General features: G+C 30.2%; 2 protein-coding genes across 2 annotated transcripts; both read right to left on the bottom strand.

Annotated features, from left to right (window-relative positions):
- Positions 1 to 763: 763 nt before the first annotated feature.
- On the bottom strand, positions 764 to 11045 carry Ir76b (Ionotropic receptor 76b). Its single transcript, XM_075305700.1, has 6 exons — positions 10904 to 11045; positions 7547 to 8305; positions 7125 to 7464; positions 3674 to 3867; positions 3124 to 3425; positions 764 to 1631 (listed from the first exon to the last, which is right to left on the bottom strand). The coding sequence occupies exons 2-6, from the start codon at positions 7985 to 7987 to the stop codon at positions 956 to 958; spliced, it is 1953 nt and encodes a 650-aa protein (XP_075161815.1). The 5' UTR covers positions 7988 to 8305; positions 10904 to 11045; the 3' UTR covers positions 764 to 955.
- Positions 11046 to 16264: 5219 nt separating this feature from the next.
- Neurl4 (neuralized E3 ubiquitin protein ligase 4) lies at positions 16265 to 24058 on the bottom strand. Its single transcript, XM_075304366.1, has 11 exons — positions 23706 to 24058; positions 23251 to 23613; positions 22168 to 23189; positions 21927 to 22103; positions 20774 to 21858; positions 20443 to 20714; positions 20063 to 20377; positions 19751 to 20006; positions 19398 to 19689; positions 19218 to 19328; positions 16265 to 18148 (listed from the first exon to the last, which is right to left on the bottom strand). The coding sequence occupies exons 1-11, from the start codon at positions 23952 to 23954 to the stop codon at positions 16708 to 16710; spliced, it is 5583 nt and encodes a 1860-aa protein (XP_075160481.1). The 5' UTR covers positions 23955 to 24058; the 3' UTR covers positions 16265 to 16707.

Genomic DNA, 24058 nt, shown 5'->3' with positions numbered 1-24058 from the left:
TGAATTGGATGAAAGCATTAAACCTGATCAAGGTGTATACTTGCATAGCGTTTCATAACTTCATAAAATTACAAATTCAATACACAAAAGTTCTATAAAACATCTTGGGAAGGTTTTCTTCGGAAGTTTTTTTTTTAGTAGATCATTTAATTTTCGATTTTGTAGTGGGAAGTGGTATGTTAGAATTTATAATATATTTTTGGTGCATTTTGGCTTTGGGGAGTTGGCAACACTGCTTGAAACATTTTTTTTTTTTGACTTGGCTTTAAAAATTCTGAATTTGTTGTCTTTTTGCTTCTTGACTGCAAAGTAAAAGAGCGTTAAAGACGATTTTTACTCGAAACATAGCATTATTTCTTTGAGTCTGAATTTTAAAGTTTAAGTTTTAGTTTAGCACATGAAGAAAATAGCTGAAAAATCTGATAAATTCAAATTTGTTTGCTAGTATTTGTGTCAAGTTTCAATCACTTGAGCTCTCTCCCTCACTCTTACAAAGTTGCAAGCATCAAATAGCCTACCAGGCACTGCAAGTTCGAGAGAATTAAGTACTAAGTGCGTGGATGAATACATATATCCGATATAAATATGGCTCCAATTTATATATTGCTCCCACATACACACGTATACCATCCGACCTATATCAATAACAACTATTTGTGCCAAGTTTCAATCACTTGAGCTCCCTCTCTCTCTTTCTCTCTGTTACAAAGTTGTAAGCTCTCGGCACAACATTCACAATTTCTATATAAAAAATATCACAGAATTGCATAACACACATACATACAAACAAAATTTATTAATTCCGATAAATTTTTTAAAGAAAACGAACAAACAACTTATACTTAAACTCTAAAAATACAAAAAATGCGCACACATATAAGCAAATATACAAATTAAGAAAGGACAAAAAACACAACTATATCGCCTAAAATGCTTCTTTGCCTCAGAGGGGCAATCATTCGGTGTATGTATATTGGAACAATGCTGCCGATGGTACACGCACTGGTACCAATTGATTGTGACCATCTGGAGTCCGATAGACCATATATTCACGACCATTAATGAATTTTCTCAAACCGGTGGTTTCCATATTGCCACCAATTCCTTCGTTCATAGATGTGACATTCTCATTGCCATATAAATTGGCAAGACCTACAGGTCGTAAAGCCCCAAAACCTCCTATGCCACCCGGGCCCTGAGTTTTCAATTGTCCAGCTTTTTGCCAACGACGTATTCCGTTATTAGCAGTGAATATACTTTGGTAAGGAGGCGGTGGTGTTATATTATTCGTATGAGAATTTCCAAGTAATTGTTTTGTGCTAGCCGATCCACTATTGCGCCAGAACCATTTTGATGGTTTAATATGACCACCGTTGGGAGTACGGCCCACACCATGTGTGGCCCATTGATTGGACTCCCGTCTATAGTTGACATAACGGAATAGCATTTCCGTGCTAAACACTACAATGGAGGTAGCAAAACCAGCAAACATAATGTAATAGGTCATAATCAAATCGCCATTACGCAATTGACGCTCGGTGCCGCCCAAATTCTGGGGACAAATTTCCGCATTTGGCAAATCCTTGGCCGATAAATGTTTGATAATACCCGATTCCACAAGATTCAGAAGTCTAAAAGGAAATTTCATTGATTAAATTATAGAATGGAAACTTCAACTAAGGTAAACAAATAAAAATTCCATTAAATTACATTAATCTGATTATTGTATATTAGAATGAAATAAATGAAATTGACTAATATAAAAGTTAAAATTTAAAAATTAATTTAAAAAAGTGCATCTTAATTTCACATAAATTAAATTAAAATAATTAAAATTAAATAAATTAATTTAATTATATATAACAAAATAAAAGTGCATATTAATTTCAATTTAATATATTATGATATTATATTACTATATTAAGTTTTTCTAATCTATAACGTTACTACATACTATATTATAAATTAAAAAAACTTAATATCGTATTATAATACCACAATAAATTAATTTGAAATTAATACACATTTTTATTTTATTACATATAATTAAAACAATTTAATTTATAATACAATATATATTCATTATAATATAATTTACGAAAGGTTACTGAAAAATATGGAAGTTTTTTCTAAAAAGATTTGAAATGTTCATAAATTCATTTATAGAAGCAACCCTCAAAGATGGGAAAAATTTACCAGTTTTGCTTGATTTCTATTGCAATTACCCACAGAGGCTAATAAAGAGAATTTTCCGGCAGCAACAATAAACCCCTCTTTCTACAATCACATATCCCTATATGGCATCCCTATTTTAGTAGCTACATATATTTAAATTAATACTCGTAGAGTAATTTATTTTTTCTAAATTTTTTTATTTTTCTACTTTTGTCTAAATTTAATTTCGCAAAATTAATATATTGAACTTTAGCAAAAACTATCCGACTATCTGATCATGTTAACACCTAAAACATCAAATCCTCACCACACTCCCCCACCCACTCTATCTATAACATATACAGAGTACAATCCTATTACTGTTATTGCTTTAACCCACTCTCCTGCTCACAATCACTGTTTGCCCAATGTCTCTCAAACTTATATCCCCATGCCAACATAATAAAAGCCAAACACAACACCCAAATAAACAGCTACTCAAACTAATGCAGCAACCTCAATATTTTATACCCAAAATGTTTGTCACCTATTAATATATTTTATTATATTTAATTTAATAATAATAAAATAAAATAGTATATTTGTTTAAAAAAATTTTGATTAAATTGTAGAACCCTCTATGTCACTAAAGCCAATTCAACTTTATTTTAGTTCAAAATTTTATTTCTATAGAAAATTTTGTCAAAATTTTATTTCTATAGAAAATTTTTCTAAAATTTTATTTCTATAGAAAATTTTGTCAAAATTTTATTTCTATAGAAAATTTTGTCAAAATTTTATTTCTATAGAAAATTTTGTCAAAATTTTATTTCTATAGAAAATTTTGTCAAAATTTTATTTCTATAAAAATTAAAAAAAAAATTATTTAAATTAAATAAAATAAAATTAAATTAAACTGACTTAAAATAAATTAATAATAATATATTTTTTGTTTTCACAATTACTTACTCCCTATCAAACAAATCGCTCAAATTACTATTCCTTGGATAGGCAAATGAACGTTTCTTCTTCAAAAAGGGATCCTTGGCCTTGGCAAAAGGACAATGTATTTTCTCATTGTCATAGCTAATCGTTTTGCGATACAAATAATCCTCGTACAGAACATGGGTAATGGCTGGTCGATCTCTTACAAAGACATAACCGTATTGCTCTACATATTTGTGTAAATTCAAGGTGTCATTTGTATCTTCTGTAAAAACTGCATAATTTCTAGCAGCCATACCACTCAGCATTGATAAACTTTCGTTGGTCTAGGATAACAAAAGACGATAAAGAACATCAAAAAATGGGTCTATTTTTAATCTCAAATTCAATTCAATAATTAATTTAAATTATATTTATTTATTTTAATTTAATTTGATTTATTTTAATAACATAATAACATATTCAATCAAAAAATTTTTGAAAATAAAAATTTTTTGATTCGTTATGTGTCTTGTGTGTATTTCAAAAACTCTTTAAAAATATTTAATCGTATAGTTTAAATAAAAATATTTACCAATTTGATGGCATATTCTATACCACTGCCACGTTGTGAAACAAAATGTTTATTTTTTGCTAAAATATCGTTGACCGTATTAAAAGGCAATGTGAACTGTGATAGCGTGAGGAAAGCAGTTAAATTGGCCGTATAGAAAGATGTTAATATGGTTATAAATATCCACCAGGTTGCGAATAGCAAACGTGTTGAATCTACAAAATAAAAGACCAATAAATAGTTGTAATCGCCATACATACATACATAAATCAAAAAATGATTTTGTTGCATTCTTATTGCAGGACAAATGAGAAATACACTTGCAAACAAGTTTACCTTGACCTCAACGATTATAATATGATATATATCATATAATCACATGAAATGAAACCTTTTTCAAATAAATGATACCTTTTGTATAACAATGAAAATTTTTTCAAATCAATTGATTTTTTTTAATCAAATTAATAAATACCAAAAAGTGGTCCCATATAAACCGACCCCCAGATTTGACTTTCGGACACGGTTGCCACTCATGCCAAAAATAATCTACCAAAATTTCAAAAAATCCAAAAATCTACTAAACTTAAAACAAAAATTAAAATTTTATTTCTATGGATAATTTCGTAAACATTTTATTTAAATAGAAAATTTTGTCAAAAGCGAAATTTTTGTCAAAACTTTATTTCTATACAAAATTTTATTTCTATAGAAAATTTTGTCAAAATTTTATTTCTATAGAAAATTTTGTCAACATTTTATTTCTATAGAAAATTTTGTCAAAATTTTATTTCTATAGAAAATTTTGTCAATATTTTATTTCTATAGGAAATTTTGTCAAAATTTTATTTCTATACAAAATTGTATGTGGACAAAATGACTTTTTTTTCAGTGTATTCGACTTCTAATCTCAATGGCAACTGTATATAGACATTACGAATCCATGTCTCTATGTTTTGTCCATTGAACCAATTATCGATTTTGATGACAAATACAAATATTTGCACTTTTAATTTAAACAAATTTTCATTTGATGACATTACAATAATGCCATTTAATAGACGATGTCCATATGCAATTGAACTTGAACATTTAGATAAGAATAATTTAAGGTTAAATATAGTTTGTAAATAATTTGTGATATAATGAGAAAGCTATTATCTACTAAATTAAAAAAGCGTAATTAATCAGAAATGAAAGAGAGAAAAATATGTTCTATAGAAATAAAATTTTTGAGAACATTTTCTGTAGAAATAACATTTTTGACAACATTTTCTATAAAAATAAAATGTTGACAAAACTTTCTATAGAAATAAAATTTTGACAAAATTTTCTATAGAAATAAAATTTTGACAAAATTGTCTATGGAAATTAAATTTTGACAAAATATTCTATAGAAATAAAATTATGACAAAATTTTCCATAGAAATAAAATTTTGACAAAATTTTCTATAGAAATTAAATTTTGACAAAATTTTCTATAGAAATTAAATTTTGACAAAATTTTCAATAGAAATAAAATTTTGAAAAAAAAAATCTATAGAAATAAAATTTTGATAAAATTTTCTACAGAAATAAAATTTTGACAAATAGAAATAAAGTTTTGACAAAAATTTATATAGAAATAAAATTTTGTTAAAATTTTCTTTTAAAAAACAATTTTTTGACTAAATTATGTATAGAAATACAATTTTGACAAAATTTTCTATAGAAATAAAATTTTGTTAAAATTTTCTATGGAAATAAAATGTTTACAAAATTTTCTATAGAAATAAAATTTTGACAAATTTTTCTATAGAAATAAAATTTTGACAAAATTTTCTATAGAAATAAAATTTTTACAAAATTTTCTATGGAAATAAAATTTTCACAAAATTTTCTATGGAAATAAAATTTTTACAAAATTTTCTATGGAAATAAAATTTTGACAAAATTTTCTATAGAAATAACAATTTTGACAAAATTTTCTATAGAAATAAAATTTTGTTAAAATTTTATATAGATATAAAATTTTGACAAAATATTCTATAGAAATAAAATTTTGACAAAATTCACCCTTATTCCTGAAGTCGCTTTTTGTCGCTTTTCGTCAGTCGCCACTAATTGCTATTCCGTTCGTCGATATATTCTGCTATCGAAGAAAATCGGTATTCCTGGTGTCGCTTTTTGTCGCCAACATCGTCGCTTTTTGTCGCCTTTAAATTTACCAGCGACGAGTTTAGTGTTTAATTTCTGAACAAGTTTTTTAGACTTTATTAATCGAACAATTGAAAAATAAATGTACAAAATGGAAATTGGTAAGACGTGAAGTGACTAATCATCAACAATTACAAAAAAATTGGTAAAATCAGTATATATAGCAGTTATGGTCGTCACATTTAAATCATAGAAAAGAACACTGTACAATTAAAGTAAACGTGTTGATTTTCAATTCCATTTATTTTTAATAGAAATCCTTCAAGGCCAATGTATTTTATTTAGCACCAAACTTAGGTAACAATTGTGTCGAACTTTGAATGATCCTTGGACACATAATGTCAACGTCGTTCCAATTGTATATGCCGGATGTTGTTATTCTCATAATGTAGATATCTATATCATTTCCCGAGTCAAATTTATCATTTATTTTGATTTTCCAAGCCAACATTGGATTACAAACAAACAGCATTTTAAACACAAATAATTAAAATTCAGTTTTGCACATCAGCTGATTGTTTTCTTTCACGATGATCCTTGTGCCATTGATCTCAGCGTCGTCGCCATCTTTGTAGTTTTGGAAGCTTTAACTGTCCTCAATATATATCCACATTTTTCCGCGTCAAATTAAATATTTTTTCTTGATTTTCCGACTTAGAATTGCGTCAGAAATAAAAATATTTTAAACCGAAAAAATTAAAATTCTTTTTTTGCACATCAGCTGATTGTTTTCTAGTGATATCGGCCTTTTATTACCGAGTATTGTAATTGGTACAAAAAGTAATCGTCGTCGTCGTCGTCGCCGTCGCCACTTCGCAGGAATACCAAATGAATAACGAGACGACTTAAAAGCGGCAGACGACAAAAAGCGACGGCGAGAGCGAGAGCAAGGGCGACTTCAGGAATAAGGGTGATAAAATGTTGACAAAATTATCTGTAGAAATAAAATTTTGACAAAATTTTCTATAGAAATAAAATGTTGACTAAATTTTCTATAGAAATAAAATTTTGTTAAAGTCTTCTATAGAAATAACATTTTGACAATATTTTTTATAGAAATAAAATTTTGACAAAATTATCTGTAGAAATAAAATGTTGTTATAATTTTCTATAGAAATAAAATTTTGACAAAATTTTCTATAGAAATAAAAATTTTAACAAGATTTTCTATAGAAGTAGAAAAGATTTTTTTTTTTCATTAAAATATCGTAGCATGTCGTAGTAACCTTTTGCAACAAAATCAAGCTAATGATGCCCAAAAGAAAATCCGACTTACCTGCTATGGGCGATAGCACACTACCCTGTTTCATTAAAGCTCCATAGACAAACCAAGCACAGTGGCCCAAAGAGTAGGGTTTTTGTGTCATATCACCAGTTAATTTGATACGCAATATTATCAGAAAATAAATGATGGGTCCAACTGCCAATAGGGATACCAGTATAAGAATCCATACCCAAAATTCAAATGGTGCCAAAAGACCAGAACCCGATGCCGACTCACGGGGACGTTGCATAACCATAATCCATTCACCTTCATCCAAAGTTGTAGTCGAATAGAAAATGAAAGAACGTTGTTCCGACAGCAATGGTATAAAGGCAGCTGCCATATCAGCTTGCTATAGGGAGGTGGCGAGGAGGAGGATGGGTAGAAAATAAATAAATATCATTAGAGATTTTTTCGCCCATTATTGTACTTACCGAGGAATTCAGCATTTCTATCAAACTTCCTTCATAATCCGATTTGGAGCCAATTATATTTCCCTTCGGTACTATAACCTCATAGGTGAAATTGAATTTTTCCCTTAGAAAATCCAGTAAAATGAACGAGACACCTCTACCCTCCGTTTGGCCATTGGGTTGAACTTCTGTATAGCTTAAAGGATAATCCTCCAAGGTGGCTATACGTAAATGACGACCATTAATCCAAGTCCTTAACTTGGCCAATTTTTCAGCTTTTTCATAGATGGTATTTATAGTTTCCGCTGGTATATCATCCAATAGAGTATCAACAAGAGGAGCTTCAGTGACCACTTCGTAATTATCATCGACTAAGAGTAGACCTTCGGGATAGTTCATAGTCTCATTGGCACAAGTAAGGCATAGGGCCGCGGTCAATAGTAATTCAATACCAGTAGCCATTTTTTCCTTCAATCTTCTTTTGAACAGTAGCCTTTATGGATAGGGATGATGATGAGGTACTTTCTATAGATCTACTAGGTTCAATTGTGCTATAGTGCGTGTTTAAAAACAATTTTGCCCCTTTTGTGTATTATCCTTGTGTTTTTGTTTTTTTAATTGGGAAATTTTCCAATTTTTAATGAAAATTGGAATTGGTTTCCAGAATTTATAGGCCAATCTTTTTTTCTGCCTTTTCGTCTAAGCATAATGATGCCCGTTTAGCATGCAACTCGTGGCATGCAGTTTACTACCGATGTCTCACTAAGCTACAATGTCAACCTGTAAATGGATGTAAATATTTCCGCTTAAGTACAGAGTTATTTGCACAACTTTGTTCAGTTTTAAAATCTCTTTCAAGGGCAATCTCTTGAAAGGTATACAGAAAAAGTCAGGAGATTTTATAAAAAAAAAAATAATAATTGATTTATTTTTCGTGTTTTTTTTAACATAATTTTCTATAGAAATAAAATTTTGAAAAAAATTTTCTATAGAAATAAAATTTTTACTAAAATTTTGTATAGAAATAAAATTTTTACTAAAATTTTGTATAGAAATAAAATTTTGACAAAATTTTCTATAGAAATAAAATTTTTACTAAAATTTTGTATAGAAATAAAATTTTGACAAAATTTTCTATAGAAATAAAATTTAGACAAAACTTTCTATAGAAATAACATTATGACAAAGTTTTCTATAGAAATACAATTTTGAAAAAATTTTCTATAGAAATAAAAACTTTCTACAGAAATTAAATTTTTGATAAAATTTTCTATAGAAATAAAATTTTGACAAAATTTTCTATAGAAATAAAATTTTAACAAAATTTTCTATAGAAATAAAATTTTGGCAAAATTTTCTATAGGAATAACATTTTGATAAAATTTTCTATAGAAAGAAAATTTTGACAAAATTTTCTATAGAAATAAAATTTTGACAAAATTTTCTGTAGAAATAAAATTTTGACAAAATTTTCTATAGAAATAAAATTTTGAAAAAAATTTTCTATAGAAATAAAATTTTTACTAAAATTTTGTATAGAAATAAAATTTTGACAAAATTTTCTATAGAAATAAAATTTAGACAAAACTTTCTATAGAAATAACATTTTCACAAAGTTTTCTATAGAAATAAAAACTTTCTACAGAAATTAAATTTTTGATAAAATTTTCTATAGAAATACAATTTTGACAAAATTTTCTATAGAAATAAAATTTTGACAAAATTTTCTATAGGAATAAAAAAAAAATTTCTATAGAAAGAAAATTTTGACAAAATTTTCTATAGAAATAAAATTTTGACAAAATTTTCTATAGAAATAAAATTTTGACAAAATTTTCTGTAGAAATAAAATTTTGACAAAATTTTATATAGAAATAAAATTTTGAAAAAAAATTTCTATAGAAATAAAATTTTTACTAAAATTTTCTATAGAAATAAAATTTTGACAAAATTTTCTATAGAAACAAAATTTAGACAAAACTTTCTATACAAATAAAATTTTGATAAAATTTTCTATAGAAAAAAATTTTCTACAGAAATTAAATTTTTGATAAAATTTTCAATAGAAATAAAATTTTGACAAAATTTTCTATAGAAATAACATTTTGACAAAATTTTCTATAGAAATAAAATTTTGACAAAATTTTCTATAGAATTAAAATTTTGACAAAATTTTCTATAGAAATAAAACTTTGACAAAATTTTCTATAGAAATAAAATTTTGACAACATTTTCTGTAGAAATAAAATTTTGACAAAATTTTCTATAGAAATAAAATATTGAAAAAAATTTCTATACAAATAAAATTTTGACAAAATTTTCTATAGAAATAAAATTTAGACAAAATTTTCTATAGAAATAAAATTTTGAGAAAATTTTCTATAGAATAGAAAAATTTGTCAAAATAGAAATAGAAAATTTTTTCAAAATTTTAGTTCTATAGAAAATTTTGTCAAAATTTTATTTCTATAGAAAATTTTGTCAAAATTTTATTTCTATAGAAAATTTTGTCAAAATTTTATTTCTCAACACAATTTTGTCACAATTTTATTTCTATAGAAAATTTTGTCAAAATTTTATTTCTATAGAAACTTTTGTAAAAATTTTATTTCTATAGAAAATTTTGTCAAAATTTTATTTCTATAGAAAATTTTGTCAAAATGTTATTTCTATAGATTTTTTTTTTCAAAATTTTATTATTAACTTTATTTTAATTGAACTTTCATATTAGATCATTATTTTTATTCCACATTTAAATTTCTCTTTTTTATAAGATTTTTTTGTCAAAATTTTATTTCTATAGAAATTTTTTTTTTCAAAATTTTATTACTAACTTTATTTTAATTGAACTTTCATATTAGATCAATATTTTTATTCCACATTAAAATTTCTCTTTTTTTATAAGATTTTTTAAAATTATTTTTTGTTTTAAGATGCTTTGGAGATCGGAGGAATTATTTCAACAGATTTTTTTTTGCGGAATCAGCTCGATGATGTATTTTTTTTTCGATTTTTCTTAAATTGTGAAATTAGACTGACAATGATTAATGGTACAATTTAGCTACACATGGACGGAACTCGCAATTTTAATTCTTTAGAATGTAGAGGATTTTTATACTAGAGTATAAAAATCTAAGAATTTCAGTATTGTTTTATCCACAATTTTCCAATATATTTCAAATATGGTTTTTTTAATTAATTATATATTTCTTCTTCTAAATTCATGACCTGTCCCAACATATACTAGTTTATTATTATTTTTTTATTTTTTTTATTTTTAATAAATGTAATTTTTTTATTTTATATTTATAAATGTTATTTTATTTTATGCACTATTTCAGCTTTTCTGTGACTTCTTTTAAAAATCGATTAACTAACCCTAACAGTGGTATATTCTCCACTTTTAGTTTTCCGTCTTTGTTTTTATCCTTCTCGACCCGTTAATGTTTAAAGTTATGAAGCAACTAAATCAAATGTTGATTTAAATATGACAACGAATAAAAGTCACTTTGTATGGGGTCAGCCATAGAACTCAATCCCAGTCGATTACCCAGGAGACTTAGACGCTTGTATTGGGGTATTGTCGAAAGACTCCATCACACACTATACGTTGTAGTTACAATGATATGGACATGTAAACAAACAAAGACAAAGTGGAATAAACTCATACCGAAATGTTAGATGACTGGACAACATGCTCCGCCCTCACAATAGGAGTTAAAAAAAAAAACACAGTAGTGGCTAATATTGCAGATATACACACACACACACACACACACATACACACCAAGTTTGAACATGCTTATTTAGAATATTTAATTATCGTGACAAACATGTATTTTCTAATTGTGAAAAAAGTTTTCGGGCCGAGAACAAAAAAATTGTGGCAATGAATATGATCACCCTAAACATGTTTCAAGAGCATAATGTTATTTTTGGACGGGGTCAAAAGTCAAATTTTTGTACACAATCATTTTTTCCCTCTAAGGTATTTGACCTTGGCAACCATAGCTTGTGATTTTCCTTTAAAAAATCCTCACACACAAATGCTTTTGGTGGTTTGTAAACAATATGATAAGCTGACCATAAAACAAATATAATTTATGTGCTATTTTTAGTTTCAGATATTTATATCAGTGTGAACTTGGAAACTCTTCGTGTCATGTACGTTGTATATCCGATGGATAAAGGATTATATTAAAGTTCTTCATTGCTTTAAATTCACCTAGTGCTACTGAATTTTTCAGTAGTGTAGCCGGTCTCTGTGGGCATGATAAATGTAAATATTTTTAATAAATGCATAAAACAAACCAATAATGAAATTAATAATGGTGGCCATACAATACATACAAGCCAAGTTTATAAGCAATATAAATATATTTACTACAACACACATGCTCACGTGCACATAACAACCACTGTGTGTGTGGGTGTGAATGTGTGTGTTAACACTGCAAACATTTTCTATTAAAAGTTTAGTTTCCACTCGAGCCTAAAATAATCTACCAAACTTCGGAGAACATTTTCTTATTTTATCTTATTTTGGAAAATTTTATTTCTATAGATAATGTTGTCACAATTTTATTTCTATAGGAAACTTTGTCAAAAATGTATTACCATAAGTTTATTCTATGGAAAAAAAGTTTATTTATATAGAAAATTTTGTCAAAATTTTATTTCTATAGAAAATTTTGTCAAAATGGTATTTCTATAGAAAATTTTGGCAAAATGGTATTTCTAAAGAAAATTTTGTCAAAATTTTATTTCTATAGAGGTTTTATCAAAATTTTATTTCTATAGAAAAATTTAAAGTCAATTTACTATTTGAACAATTCTGCTTAAAATTTGATCCTGTTAACTATGTGTGTGGGTATGTGTATGTATGAATATGTTTAGTATGGCTACATGCATATTGGTTATTGTGTGGCTTTTTTCAAATCATTTGTGAAAAACAGCCTTAATTATTGCCTTCCATTTTATAATCATTCATGCAATTGATGGAAGAGGTTTGTTGCTCTAGAAATCGGAGTTAGTTTTTTTTTATTTTGCAAAATATTCCTCTCCAAGTAAGAGGTATTTCATAAATTTTCTATATAAATAGAATTATGACAAAATTGTCTATAGATATACCATTTTGACAAAATAGAAATACCATTTTGAACAAATTTTCTATAGAAATTTTCCTCTCCAAGTAAGAGGTATTTCATAAATTTTTTATATAAATAGAATTTTGACAAAATTTTCTATAGAAATAAAATTTTGACAAAATTTTCTATAGAAATAAAATTTTGACAAAATTTTCTATAGAAATAAAATTTTGACAAAATTTTCTATAGAAATAAAATTTTGACAAAATTTTTTATAGAAATAAAATTTTCATTCGTGTTTTGTTTTTATACCCTGCGCCACACTGTGGAACAGGGTATATAAGTTAGTGCATATGTTTGCAACACCCAGAAGGAGACGAGATAGACACATGGTGTCTTTGGCAAAAATGCTCAGGGTGGGCTCCTGAGTCGATATAGCAATGTCCGTCTGTCCGTCTGTCCTGAACACATTTTTGTAACCAAAGTCTAGGTCTCAGTTTTATTCCAATCGACTTCAAATTTGGCACAAGTATGTGTTTTGGCTCAGAATAGAACCCTATTGATTTTGGAAGAAATCAGTTCAGATTTATATATAGCTCCCATATATATAGATTTAGATATAGCTCCCATATATATATATATGTCCGTCTGTCCGTGAACACATTTTTGTAATCAAAGTCTAGGTCGCAGTTTTATTCCGATCGACTTCAAATTTGGCACAAGTATGTGTTTTGGCTCAGAATAGAACCCTATTGATTTTGGAAGAAATCGGTTCAGATTTAGATATAGCTCCCATATATATATATTTCGCCTGATATGGACTTAGATGGCCCCAGAAGCCAGAGTTTTAGCCTAATTTGCTTAAAATATTGCACAAGAAGAACAATTAGTACTATAGTCAAGTGTGCCAAATTTTATTGAAATCGGTTCAGATTTAGATATAGCTCCCATATATAACTTTCGTCCGATATGGACTAATACGGCCCCAGAAGCCAGAGTTTTACCCCAATTTGGTTGAAATTTTGCACTAGGAGTACAATTAGTAGTGTAGTCAAGTGCGCCAAATTTTATTGAAATCGGTTCAGATTTAGATATAGCTCCCTTATATATCGTTCGTCCGATTTAAACTCATATGACCACATAGGCCAATTTTTTGCTCCGATTTAGTTGAAATTTTGCACAGGGAGTAGAATTAGCATTGTAGCTATGCATGCCAAATTTGGTTGAAATCGGTTCAGATTTAGATATAGTTCCCATATTTATGTTTTTCTGATTTCGACAAAAATGGTCAAAAACCAACATTTTCCTTGTAAAATCGCCACTGCTTAGTCGAAAAGTTTTAAAAATGACTCTAATTTTCCTAAACTTCTAATACATATATATCGAGCGATAAATCATAAATAAAAATTTTCGAAGTTTCCTTAAAATTGCTTCAGATTTAAACGTTTCCCATATTTTTTTTATAACATTGTGTTCCACCCTAGTGCATTAGCCGACTTAAATTTTGAGTCTATAGAGTTTCTAGAAGTCCATCAAATTCTGTCCAGATCGAGTGATATTTAAATATATGTATTTGGGACAAACCTTTATATATAGCCCCCAACACATTTGACGGATGTAATATGGTATCGAAAATTTAGATGTATAATATACTCGGGTATAATATAGTCGGCCCCGCCCGACTTTAGACTTTCCTTAATTGTTTTATTGTGGGTTTGTACTTCAATCATATTTGTTGTTTTGATCTCAGTCAACACAATGGTTTTAAGTGTTGACTAAACTAAACTAAACTACAAGAGTAGCTTAACCAACAAAGGAAAAGCAAAATTTACTATAGAAATAAAATTTTGACAAAATTTTCTATAGAAATAAAAATTTGACAAATTTTCCAAAGAAAAAAAATGTTGACGAAATTTTCTATAGACATAAAACTTTGACAAAATTTTCTATAGAAATAAAATTTTAACAAAATTTTCTATTAAAATAAAATTTTGACAAAATTTTCTATAGAAATACAATTTTGACAAAATTTTCTATGGAAATAAAAATTTGACAAATTTTTCTATAGAAATAAAATTTTGACAAAGTTTTCTATAGAAATAAAATTTTGACAAAATTTTCTATAGAAATAAAATTTTAACAAAAGTTTTTATAGAAATAAAATGTTGACAAAAGTTTCTGTAGAAATAAAATTTTGACACAATTTTCATGAACTAATAAAGTTAAATCGATAATATTTCGTTGTCTGTTTTCTGAGTGGATGACGGGGACTTTATAATCAGCGATATTAAATGATCATAACGAAAAAAAACAATGACTAATTAATAGCTGCTACAACTGCCCTTTGATTTGATTAATAGTTGCTTTCAAAATTACATAATTATTTTACCAAGTCTGTGCTTATTACCTCCAGATAATAGTTAATGAAGACCTTATAAGATTTGTTAGAAAATCTCACACCTAGACAAAAATCAAGTGTAATGGTAACTCCCACATTCATTCATATTAAGGGGTTTGTCGTCCAATATTGACTCAATGTCTTTTCAATTCATACCCACATACAGACATTTGTTGCCATCGTTCGTTAATGACTATAATATGGGTTATGTTAACATAACCAATAGGCGGCCATTGGCCACTTGGAATAATATGCGGGTTATGTCAATAACAAACAGCAACAATTAGAGTTTACTGCCAAAAAAAAAAAAAAAAACATGGGAGATACCATTGTTCCTATATCCAAGAAGGACATTGGGAATATGAAAAGGGGTATGGTGCATAATAAGGACCCGTCGTGCTATATAAAATCAAAAGAATTTTCATGGTCATATTTGAAATAAGGAAAAAAAGAGGTAGAAAATTTTGTCAAAATTTTATTTTTTTAGAAAATTTTGTCAAAATTTGATTTCTATCGAAAATTTTGTCAAAATTTTATTTCTACAGAAAACTTTGTCAAAATTTTATTTCTATAGAAAACTTTGTCAAAATTTTATTTCTATAGAAAATTTTGTCAAAATGTTATTTTCATAGAAAAGTTTGTCAAAATGTTATTTCTATAGAAAATTTTGTCAAAATTTTATTCTATAGAAAATTTTGTCAAAATATTATTTCTCTAGAAAATTTTATTTCTATAGAAAATTTTGTCAAAATTTTATTTCTTTAGAAAATTTTGTCAAAATTTTATTTCTATAGAAAATTTTGTCAAAATTTTATTTCTTTAGAAAATTTTGTCAAAATTTTATTTCTATAGTAAATTTTGTCAAAATTTTATTTCTATAGAAAATTTTGTCATTTCGATGTGTTACAAACGGAAAGATAAATTTAGTATCTATAGTGGAGGATATAAAAAGAATTAACAAATTGTATACTTACTTGTTCACTGCAACTACCATTTTAATACTTCGTCTTTTTTAGTATATTTGATCATCTTTAATAATTAGTTTTAGCAATTCCGGACGGATCGTCGTTATTGATTGCAACAATTGGTCCATATCGGTTAATAATTATATACAGCCTCCATATAAACTGATGCTTCTTTCTTTGAACTTCTTTAGCCTCCGCATTGATGCCGCATTTTTCACTTGCTCTCAAACTGTTCGGAAACATTCATTGAAAATTTAACAAAATTTCCTAAGTTATTCAAACAAAGATCGCCTTTTAAACGTACACAATTCTTCATTGCATTTATTTTTGGTTTTATACAATTTCACTGGGTTAAACATCACACGTTCAACGAATACATGTGATGACATTATTTAAACTACACTATATAAATATATTTAGGTGATTTTTGAGAAAGAAATAAATGAACAATAGCGGTATACACAAACGTATATTATTCGAGAAACTAAAAGCTAATCAGTGCTTTGTTCATACAAAAGGAGAGAAATAATTTTGATTACGAAAATGGATAACCATTTAAGAAAAATATAAATAAATAGAGCATTCTGCAATAGCAATAAAAAGGTTAATTTCTTATACAAATACAAATTATAGTAAAATAAATATAGATATATAAATATTTATAATATGTATGTAGGTTTTTTTAATATCAAATATGGACACTGTCAATTTCATTCATGCCTATGGGCAAATTTAATGCAATTGATCATTTGTTGTTGATGAAACTTTGTCGAGTTTTAATATCAAGGCGGTTATTACGCAAGCTCCTGCTTCTTTGGTAAACCATGTCTGATCTTTAACAATCGTTGCCGAGGAAAGTGATGTTGAGGGACCAGCATATAAATCATTACCGGCATGATTTCCTACATTTATTCCGGAAGATGAGGATCCTGCCGTCACCAAATCAACATCTGACGTTGATGAACGACGTTCCTCGTGTAATTTGGCTACTTCGTTGGCAGATGGTTTCGATGAAGCACAAATACTCTGACGTCTCACATATACTTCGAAAGCAGTATTGATTTTATATGATTGACCATTGAGATGATATTTATGCTGTTGATTAATCGGTATAATGGCTGTGGAATTGGGGGTAAAATGCAATTCTAGACGTGTACCCGGCTCATCTTTTTGATTGCCACTGGTATGTGAATGGGTTTCGCCATTTGTATCGATTGGCAGTGGTTGACCATGATCTAAAATTGCTCGAATTTTGTCTACACGTGTCATATAGAACAGCGGTAGCCAGCAATCGCCATTGAGGTCCCCATCTAATGCATGCTGCGTTGAGGAATTTGAATTCACAGTCTGCTGATTAAGTTTGAAATAAACCCAGCCATGTAATTTCTCCGATGCCTGGGCATTACAATGAGCACAAAAACATATGGGTTCTATGGATGTTTGGAAAAAACTCTCCGGTAGTACCAAGGAAGCTCGAAATTGTTCCACCAACTTAAGATATTCACAGTCTTTTCGTTCGATTGAAGCTATCGATTGCATACTATCGAATTGTGTTGAAGATGATGACGAATTGTTATCCAATTGTAAATGTTGCTGCATGCGTTGTTGTTCTTGGCGACGTTGAAGGTGTAATTGACGCAGCAAAAGCAAACGATCATTGAATACATCGACTATATAGTCCTCATCGCCATCGCCAGAATCATTTGCTTCAATAATATCAGGTGGCGCCACATTGCCTCCAGGTAATTCCAAATTATTATTGGAATTATTGTTATCTAGACTATTGCTGTTTTCCTGTTCGTTTTCTTGTCTCTGCTGTTGTTGCAAAGCCAGGTTGGCTTCTTCATTTAATTCATGAGGATTATCTTTGGATGCACCACCACGAAAATTATCATCGCCAGATTCACAAACTACGTGATCACGTGGTGATAATCCCCCCACGGCTCCCATTGTTTCATCGGGTTGATCATTTTCTTTATTAGTATCGTAGTTTTGCGGTACAGCGCCAGCAGGAGATGACAATGCTGCCGCCGATGTGGAGGGACCATTGAAGCTTTCATTTGGTGAGGCAGTTGCGTAAGCGATGAGTGCATTGTAAAAACGTTGAGTGCTTTGACTTCGTTGTATATTGAGATTTGTGGTATGCTGTAACTGAAGTGATTCCCGGAGACAGCTGGAAGAAATGAAATGTAATAAAAAAAAAACAGAAATATTAAACATTTTCAAATTCAATAAAAGTGGTCTATGGTAAAACTAAAGGTATAGTCACCACGGTTGCCACTCGATCCAGAAATAATCTACCAAAACTGGGTGAAAATTTTACCAAAAAAACTACTTAACAAAAAATTTTATTTGCTAAATTTTATTCCTATAGAAAATTTTGTCAAAAATTTTATTTCTATAGAAAATTTTGTAAAAATTTTATTTCTATAGAAAATTTTGTCAAAATTTTATTTCTACAGAAAATTTTGTCAAAATTTTATTTTTTAGAAAATTTTGTCAAAATTTTATTTCTATAGAAAATTTTGTCAAAATTTTATTTCTATAGAAAATTTTGTCAAAATTTTATTTCTATAGAAAATGTTGTCAAAATTTTATTTCTATAGAACAAAATTTTGTCAAAATTTTATTTCTATAGAAAATGTTGTCAAAATTTTGTTTCTATAGAACATTTTGTCAAAATTTTATTTCTATAGATAATGTTGTCAAAATTTTATTTCTATAGAACATTTTGTCAAAATTTTATTCCTATAGAAAATGTCAAAATTGTATTTCTATAAAAAATTTTGTCAAAATGTTATTTCTATAGAAAATTTTGTCAAAATTTTATTTCTATAAAAAATCTTGTCAAAATTTTATTTCTATAAAAAATTTTGTTTCTATAGAAAATTTTGTCAAAATTTTATTTCTATAGAAAATTTTGTTTTTTCTATAGATAGTTATATCAAAACTTTATTTCTATAGAATATTTTGTCAACATTTTATTTGCCATAATTTTATTTCTATAAAAAATTTTGTCCAAATTTTAAATTAATTTTATAATTGGAACAATAATTTTTTGTTACTGGAACAATGATTTTTTTAATTGACTTTGTTGATTGATACTATCATTTCTACACATTTCCTACATTTCTATTGAAAATTATTTGAATCAATTAATTTCGTAATTTAGGACAAAAAGTATTTTTTTTTTTTTCTGTGTAACTACAAAAACACAAATTTTCTCGTAGTTGCATTCTTACCATGATGAACTCGAACTATTGGGATCTGTACGATTTTGTTCTAATGTACGATTTTTAATGGACATATTTAGTAGTAGATTTTCAGAAACACTCTCCAAAACAGAACGATTCCTAAAGACAAAATAAACATTGTTACAATAGTAACATGGAGATCATCGTATTCAATAATAAATGACATACATTGCAGCACTTGTAGTAGGATTGGTGTTTATGCTTGAAGAATGTTCCGTTTCTTTTTCATGTACTTCCAAATCGGCTTTCTCACATTGTGGTATACTAGAATCCTGATCTATTGAATCTATTTCCAAGGCCGTTGATTCCTCAATAATGGGAGTGCCATTGCGAGCCATATCACCATAACCTGTGATAATGGTAATACGTTCACATTTCCCATAGAGATCAAACACAGGGTAGACATGATTGGATAGACCTGAGGCCAAATCTTCCAGATTAATCGAACCAACCATAATAACTGAAATCGTTTAAATCTTTTAAAATATGAATATAATATGGAATGGACTTGTATTAATTACTTAGCATGCCCGCATGAGTCAAAGTCATGGTTATAACAGTTCCAGGTTGTATATGCTCCAAGGCCTCACCATATTTAGAGGCTATTAGTTGACCATTGATATTTATATAATCGTTTGTGGCCACCCAACAAGGCCGTTTACACTGCATAATGGACGGTGGTAAGACAGCAGAACCACTAGACATTTGTGGACATTGGCCAACTACACCCAAACCAATGGAACCTTTCCATTTAGTATTAATGGAATCGATTTTAATCTGAAACGTTCATCAACATAAATTCCTTGCCCATATTCTTTCTAATCGATACTTACACTTATACTGTCTCCCTTGCATAGAGGTTTGGTAACAAAAATCAAACCATGATTATATGATTGAGTACGTATGGCCGAGCGATGTTCATCAAAAAGCCGAATATTTTTACCATAAATATCTGAAAATTCATAAATCAATGCCTCCGATTCGATAGACTCAAGCATTGAGTCTTGTTTATTTAAAGGATCCACCCCAAACTCTAAGGAATCTTGAAGACGTAAACTAAATGGCCTAAGAGGTGATGTGGGACCTTGCGAAGAAATCACCTGCACTGCCATAGTAGATCCTTGCAACTCCACAACCACATAAACGTCCTTCATATGAAAAAAAAACACACACGTTAGAAATCTTACAATTTCAACGCATGGGGGGTACATACATTGGGGACATTTTGAAATTGTATATTCATATCCTCGGAATTCAATAGAATACGAAGCGTTCTGGCTGGTGTTAATTCCAGGGCAATACGATCACCTACCCGTAACCATTCCAAAGATGTCATCGATCTTTGTAGCAATGTAGAATTGTAACGAACCTCATTACCCGAAGCATACCAGACGTTGGCTGGTATACGTTTAATACTCAGCGGAATGTTTTTGCGGACATTGTCATCCAGCAAATTAAGATCTGTGACACCAATTGCCAGGCATCCTGAAAATCAATGTAATTTTTACATATTCATATTGATGAATCTGTAATCATAAGCTTACCAGCAAACAAAGGATTATGTGACACTATTTTTATTTCAAAAGGTGATCCTACACTCAGGGGATGCTCGGAGAATACCACACAACGAGATAGAGCGGCCGACGCAGTCAAACGAGATGCCACTGTCCAATTTTGCGTCAGTGTTACATTTCCCGAAATGCAGGTCCAACGATGTTTGGTTTCCAAAGTAGTTGGCTGAATAACAGATGTGGCTTGACAACTTTGAGAATTCTCGCTGGTGGCATAGGGAGCACGCATATCTACTGTTTGCGTTTGGGTCAATGAAACCTGGGCACATTGCCCATATAAATCAATAACGCCCCAAATATTTAGTGAACGGCATTCGCATGCCGGCCCTTGATCGACACCATCTATGAAAAAGTGTATAAAGTCACCATTGCGCATCACGCCCACCTTACGCATTACTCCCAAGGTGTCGAGATCGACCAAGACATTGGAGCGCAACTTTTTACGATTGTGGAAAATCATGGGTCCACACAATATAATGGTGTCATTGGCATCCATTTCAGTGGCATTGGCCGCCAATTGTATATCCTCAGGTCGGGAGCCAGTTACACCGATTTCTATATTGCCTGACCAATGCCTAACGACCTCTTCAAGTGTTACTTCAAAAAGTTCACGCTGTCGCAGCGGCCGATTACTAAAGACAATGGCGTCGTTAAACTCTGCCAAAGAATTTGGTCGAGAGGCCGTCAAACCACCATTTGATATACTAGCATTCTTGCCATGTATCGTGTGGAATCTCAAAGGCGTCTCACTGTACAAAGTTGTATTGGATATTGTGGAATTGCCTGTATCTGGACTGTTACACTCCGACGTATCCACTATAGAAGCCTGGGCTGCTTGTCCATACAAATCAATGACACCATAAACACGCTCGGGCACATTTGAAGCAGCTGGTCCTTGGTCCACACCATTGACAAAGAAATGTAGAGTACCATCATCTTTACGTACTACGCCTACACGATCTCCCACCTGCAAACGATCTAAATTCTGGCCATACTGTTCAATTACAGTAATTCCATTATGCATGACTCCATTGCCAGTCATCATCCATGTTCCAGATCTGTTAGAAAAAACAGTATGATAAGCATAAATGGGAATGATTATTCAAAGTGAGAATAATTTTCCTACCGGACATTGGTCATGGTGAATGGGAAGTCCAGCTCTTCAGCACAATGAATTGTTACCCCCATTTCAACAGATCCAGCCCATTTGGTAACAACTCTTTCTAGACGAACTTGAAACATTTCATTGGGCCTTAAAGGTCGTCGCGTAAGTACTACTCCATTATTGAAGTCATCGGAAGCGCTGAAAAAAACACACATCAATAGACCTAAAAAGTTCTTCCAAGCTAAGGCACATGTACACATACTTGGGTCTTAGAGCTGTACGACCTGAATGTGTAACATTGGCATGCGATCCACACATTGGATGAAATGTTAAACGATCTTCATTTCTCGTTTGACTACCTGCTGGAGCAGTGAGAGCCGAATCAGCTAGGGCTGCCACTTCACTTTCTGGACTGAGTAAACTTAAAACCGGTGTAGGTGCTGCCGAATTAGCAATTCCACTTCCATTCGCCGTCATTCCTCCTATGGATGTACTATTTGTCGAAATTAAATTATTCCTTCGTGTAACCAAATTCTGTTGTTCTCTCTCATCTCGATCAACAATAGTCACTTTGATGGTCATGCCATACAAATCAATCACACCCCACAATGTTGATGCCACTCTCGTGGCAGCAACTCCTTGATCTTGTCCATTTATATAATAATGGAGATTGCCATTAGCCTTTCGCATCATTCCCACACGATCGCCTTCTCTTAATTCATCCAAATTAAATTCGCCATATTGGCGACGTGTGCCTTTGCCATTTGTTAAGATGCCACAGCCGGACATCATTATAGTTCCCGATCGCATATTTGTCATTGTGGCAGGAAAATGTAATACATTAGGATTGTGAGTAGTGACACCCACCTCAATTGAGCCGCTCCATTTATCAACTAACTTATCAATACGTATTTCGAAGAGTTCGTTATCTTTTAACGGCCTATGCGTCATGACGACGCCATTATTGAACTCATCAAACGGACGTCTTCTCTCTGCCGACCGACAATATGGCAAAAGCTTAACCAAAGATCCGCATCGGGTGTGGAATCTAAGTCTATCGTTCATATCGTAATATTCACCCACCGATGAAGTAATAGATCCGGAGGCGGTAGGATTCCCCAAGGAAAGAGCACACAAACCTGAAGATAACATTGCAGAATTTGCCAAAGATGATGCGGCGTCGGTATGTACACCACCATTTGGTGTATATGAGCTGGTTACTGTAACATCCACATCAATATTTTGAACAATTTGTTGTGTATGTTGGGGTATTTCTTCATAATCCTAAGCAGAAGTATACAAATTAATAAATATGCCGACTTTCTTTGGAATAAATACAACTTACACCAAAAATAGCTCCACTACCATCCGTAGGACATATGGACACTTGAACACATCGCCCATACAAATCAACCAATGCCCACAAATTCTTCGGCATATTGGTGGCGGCAACACCTTGTGACTCGCCATTAACATAGAACTCCAATTCATTCTTTGATGTACGCATAACACCCACACGATCATTTACATTTAAAGTCTCCAAATCAACACCATAGAATTCGGTCAGACAAAGGCCATCCTTCCGAACGTCTATACCAGACATGACCCAGGTACCGTTACGCATTACAGTGGCACAGGAAGGCAGTTCCAATTTGTCAGGCGATTCAGATGTGACACCAATTTCAATACTACCACCCCATGAATGGTTCTTCAAATATGTAGACAAAGACAAAGAGAACAAAATCATTAGATCCTTTGTTAAACATCTCTACATGGAGCACCACAGATCCCCACACCTACCTTTCGTTCTATGACCACTTCAAACAAAACATCATCTACCAAGGGTTCTGAACTGAATACCAAGGCATGACTAAAATCCCGAACAGAGCGAGAAGCTGTCCTATTTCCATTGGACAGAGTTATTCGACGACCACAACGCTGGTGAAAAGTTTGCAGTGTTTGTAGATTAATATTTGTTGATGCAGCCCCACCACCACCACCTACACCTCCCACTGCACCAATATTAACCGTTCCTCCGCCAGTTGCCATTGGTCTAAAATCAAAATTAATCACGAAACTTTTTGAAAAATCCACTTATCAATTCCAATTTTTCTTTTGCCGAAACTAAAGTTAATCCTGTAATTGTGGTATAT

This window comes from Haematobia irritans, chromosome 4 (assembly GCF_050003625.1).
Source record: "Haematobia irritans isolate KBUSLIRL chromosome 4, ASM5000362v1, whole genome shotgun sequence".
In the NCBI taxonomy this organism is placed as follows: domain Eukaryota; kingdom Metazoa; phylum Arthropoda; class Insecta; order Diptera; family Muscidae; genus Haematobia; species Haematobia irritans.
This window is presented reverse-complemented; position numbering and strand designations above follow the sequence as displayed.

Coding starts and splice junctions, on each gene's coding strand:
- Ir76b (XM_075305700.1), bottom strand. CDS start 7,987: ATGGCTACTGGTATTGAATTACTATTGACCGCGGCCCTATGCCTTACT. Junction 3,868..7,124: donor TGTGCTATCGCCCATAGCAG/GTAAGTCGGATT, acceptor TTTATTTTGTAG/ATTCAACACGTTTGCTATTC. Junction 1,632..3,123: donor AGCGATTTGTTTGATAGGGA/GTAAGTAATTGT, acceptor ATTTCCTTTTAG/ACTTCTGAATCTTGTGGAAT.
- Neurl4 (XM_075304366.1), bottom strand. CDS start 23,954: ATGGCAACTGGCGGAGGAACGGTTAATATTGGTGCAGTGGGAGGTGTA. Junction 20,715..20,773: donor ACATAATCCTTTGTTTGCTG/GTAAGCTTATGA, acceptor ATTGATTTTCAG/GATGCCTGGCAATTGGTGTC. Junction 19,329..19,397: donor CCTACTACAAGTGCTGCAAT/GTATGTCATTTA, acceptor TTTTGTCTTTAG/GAATCGTTCTGTTTTGGAGA.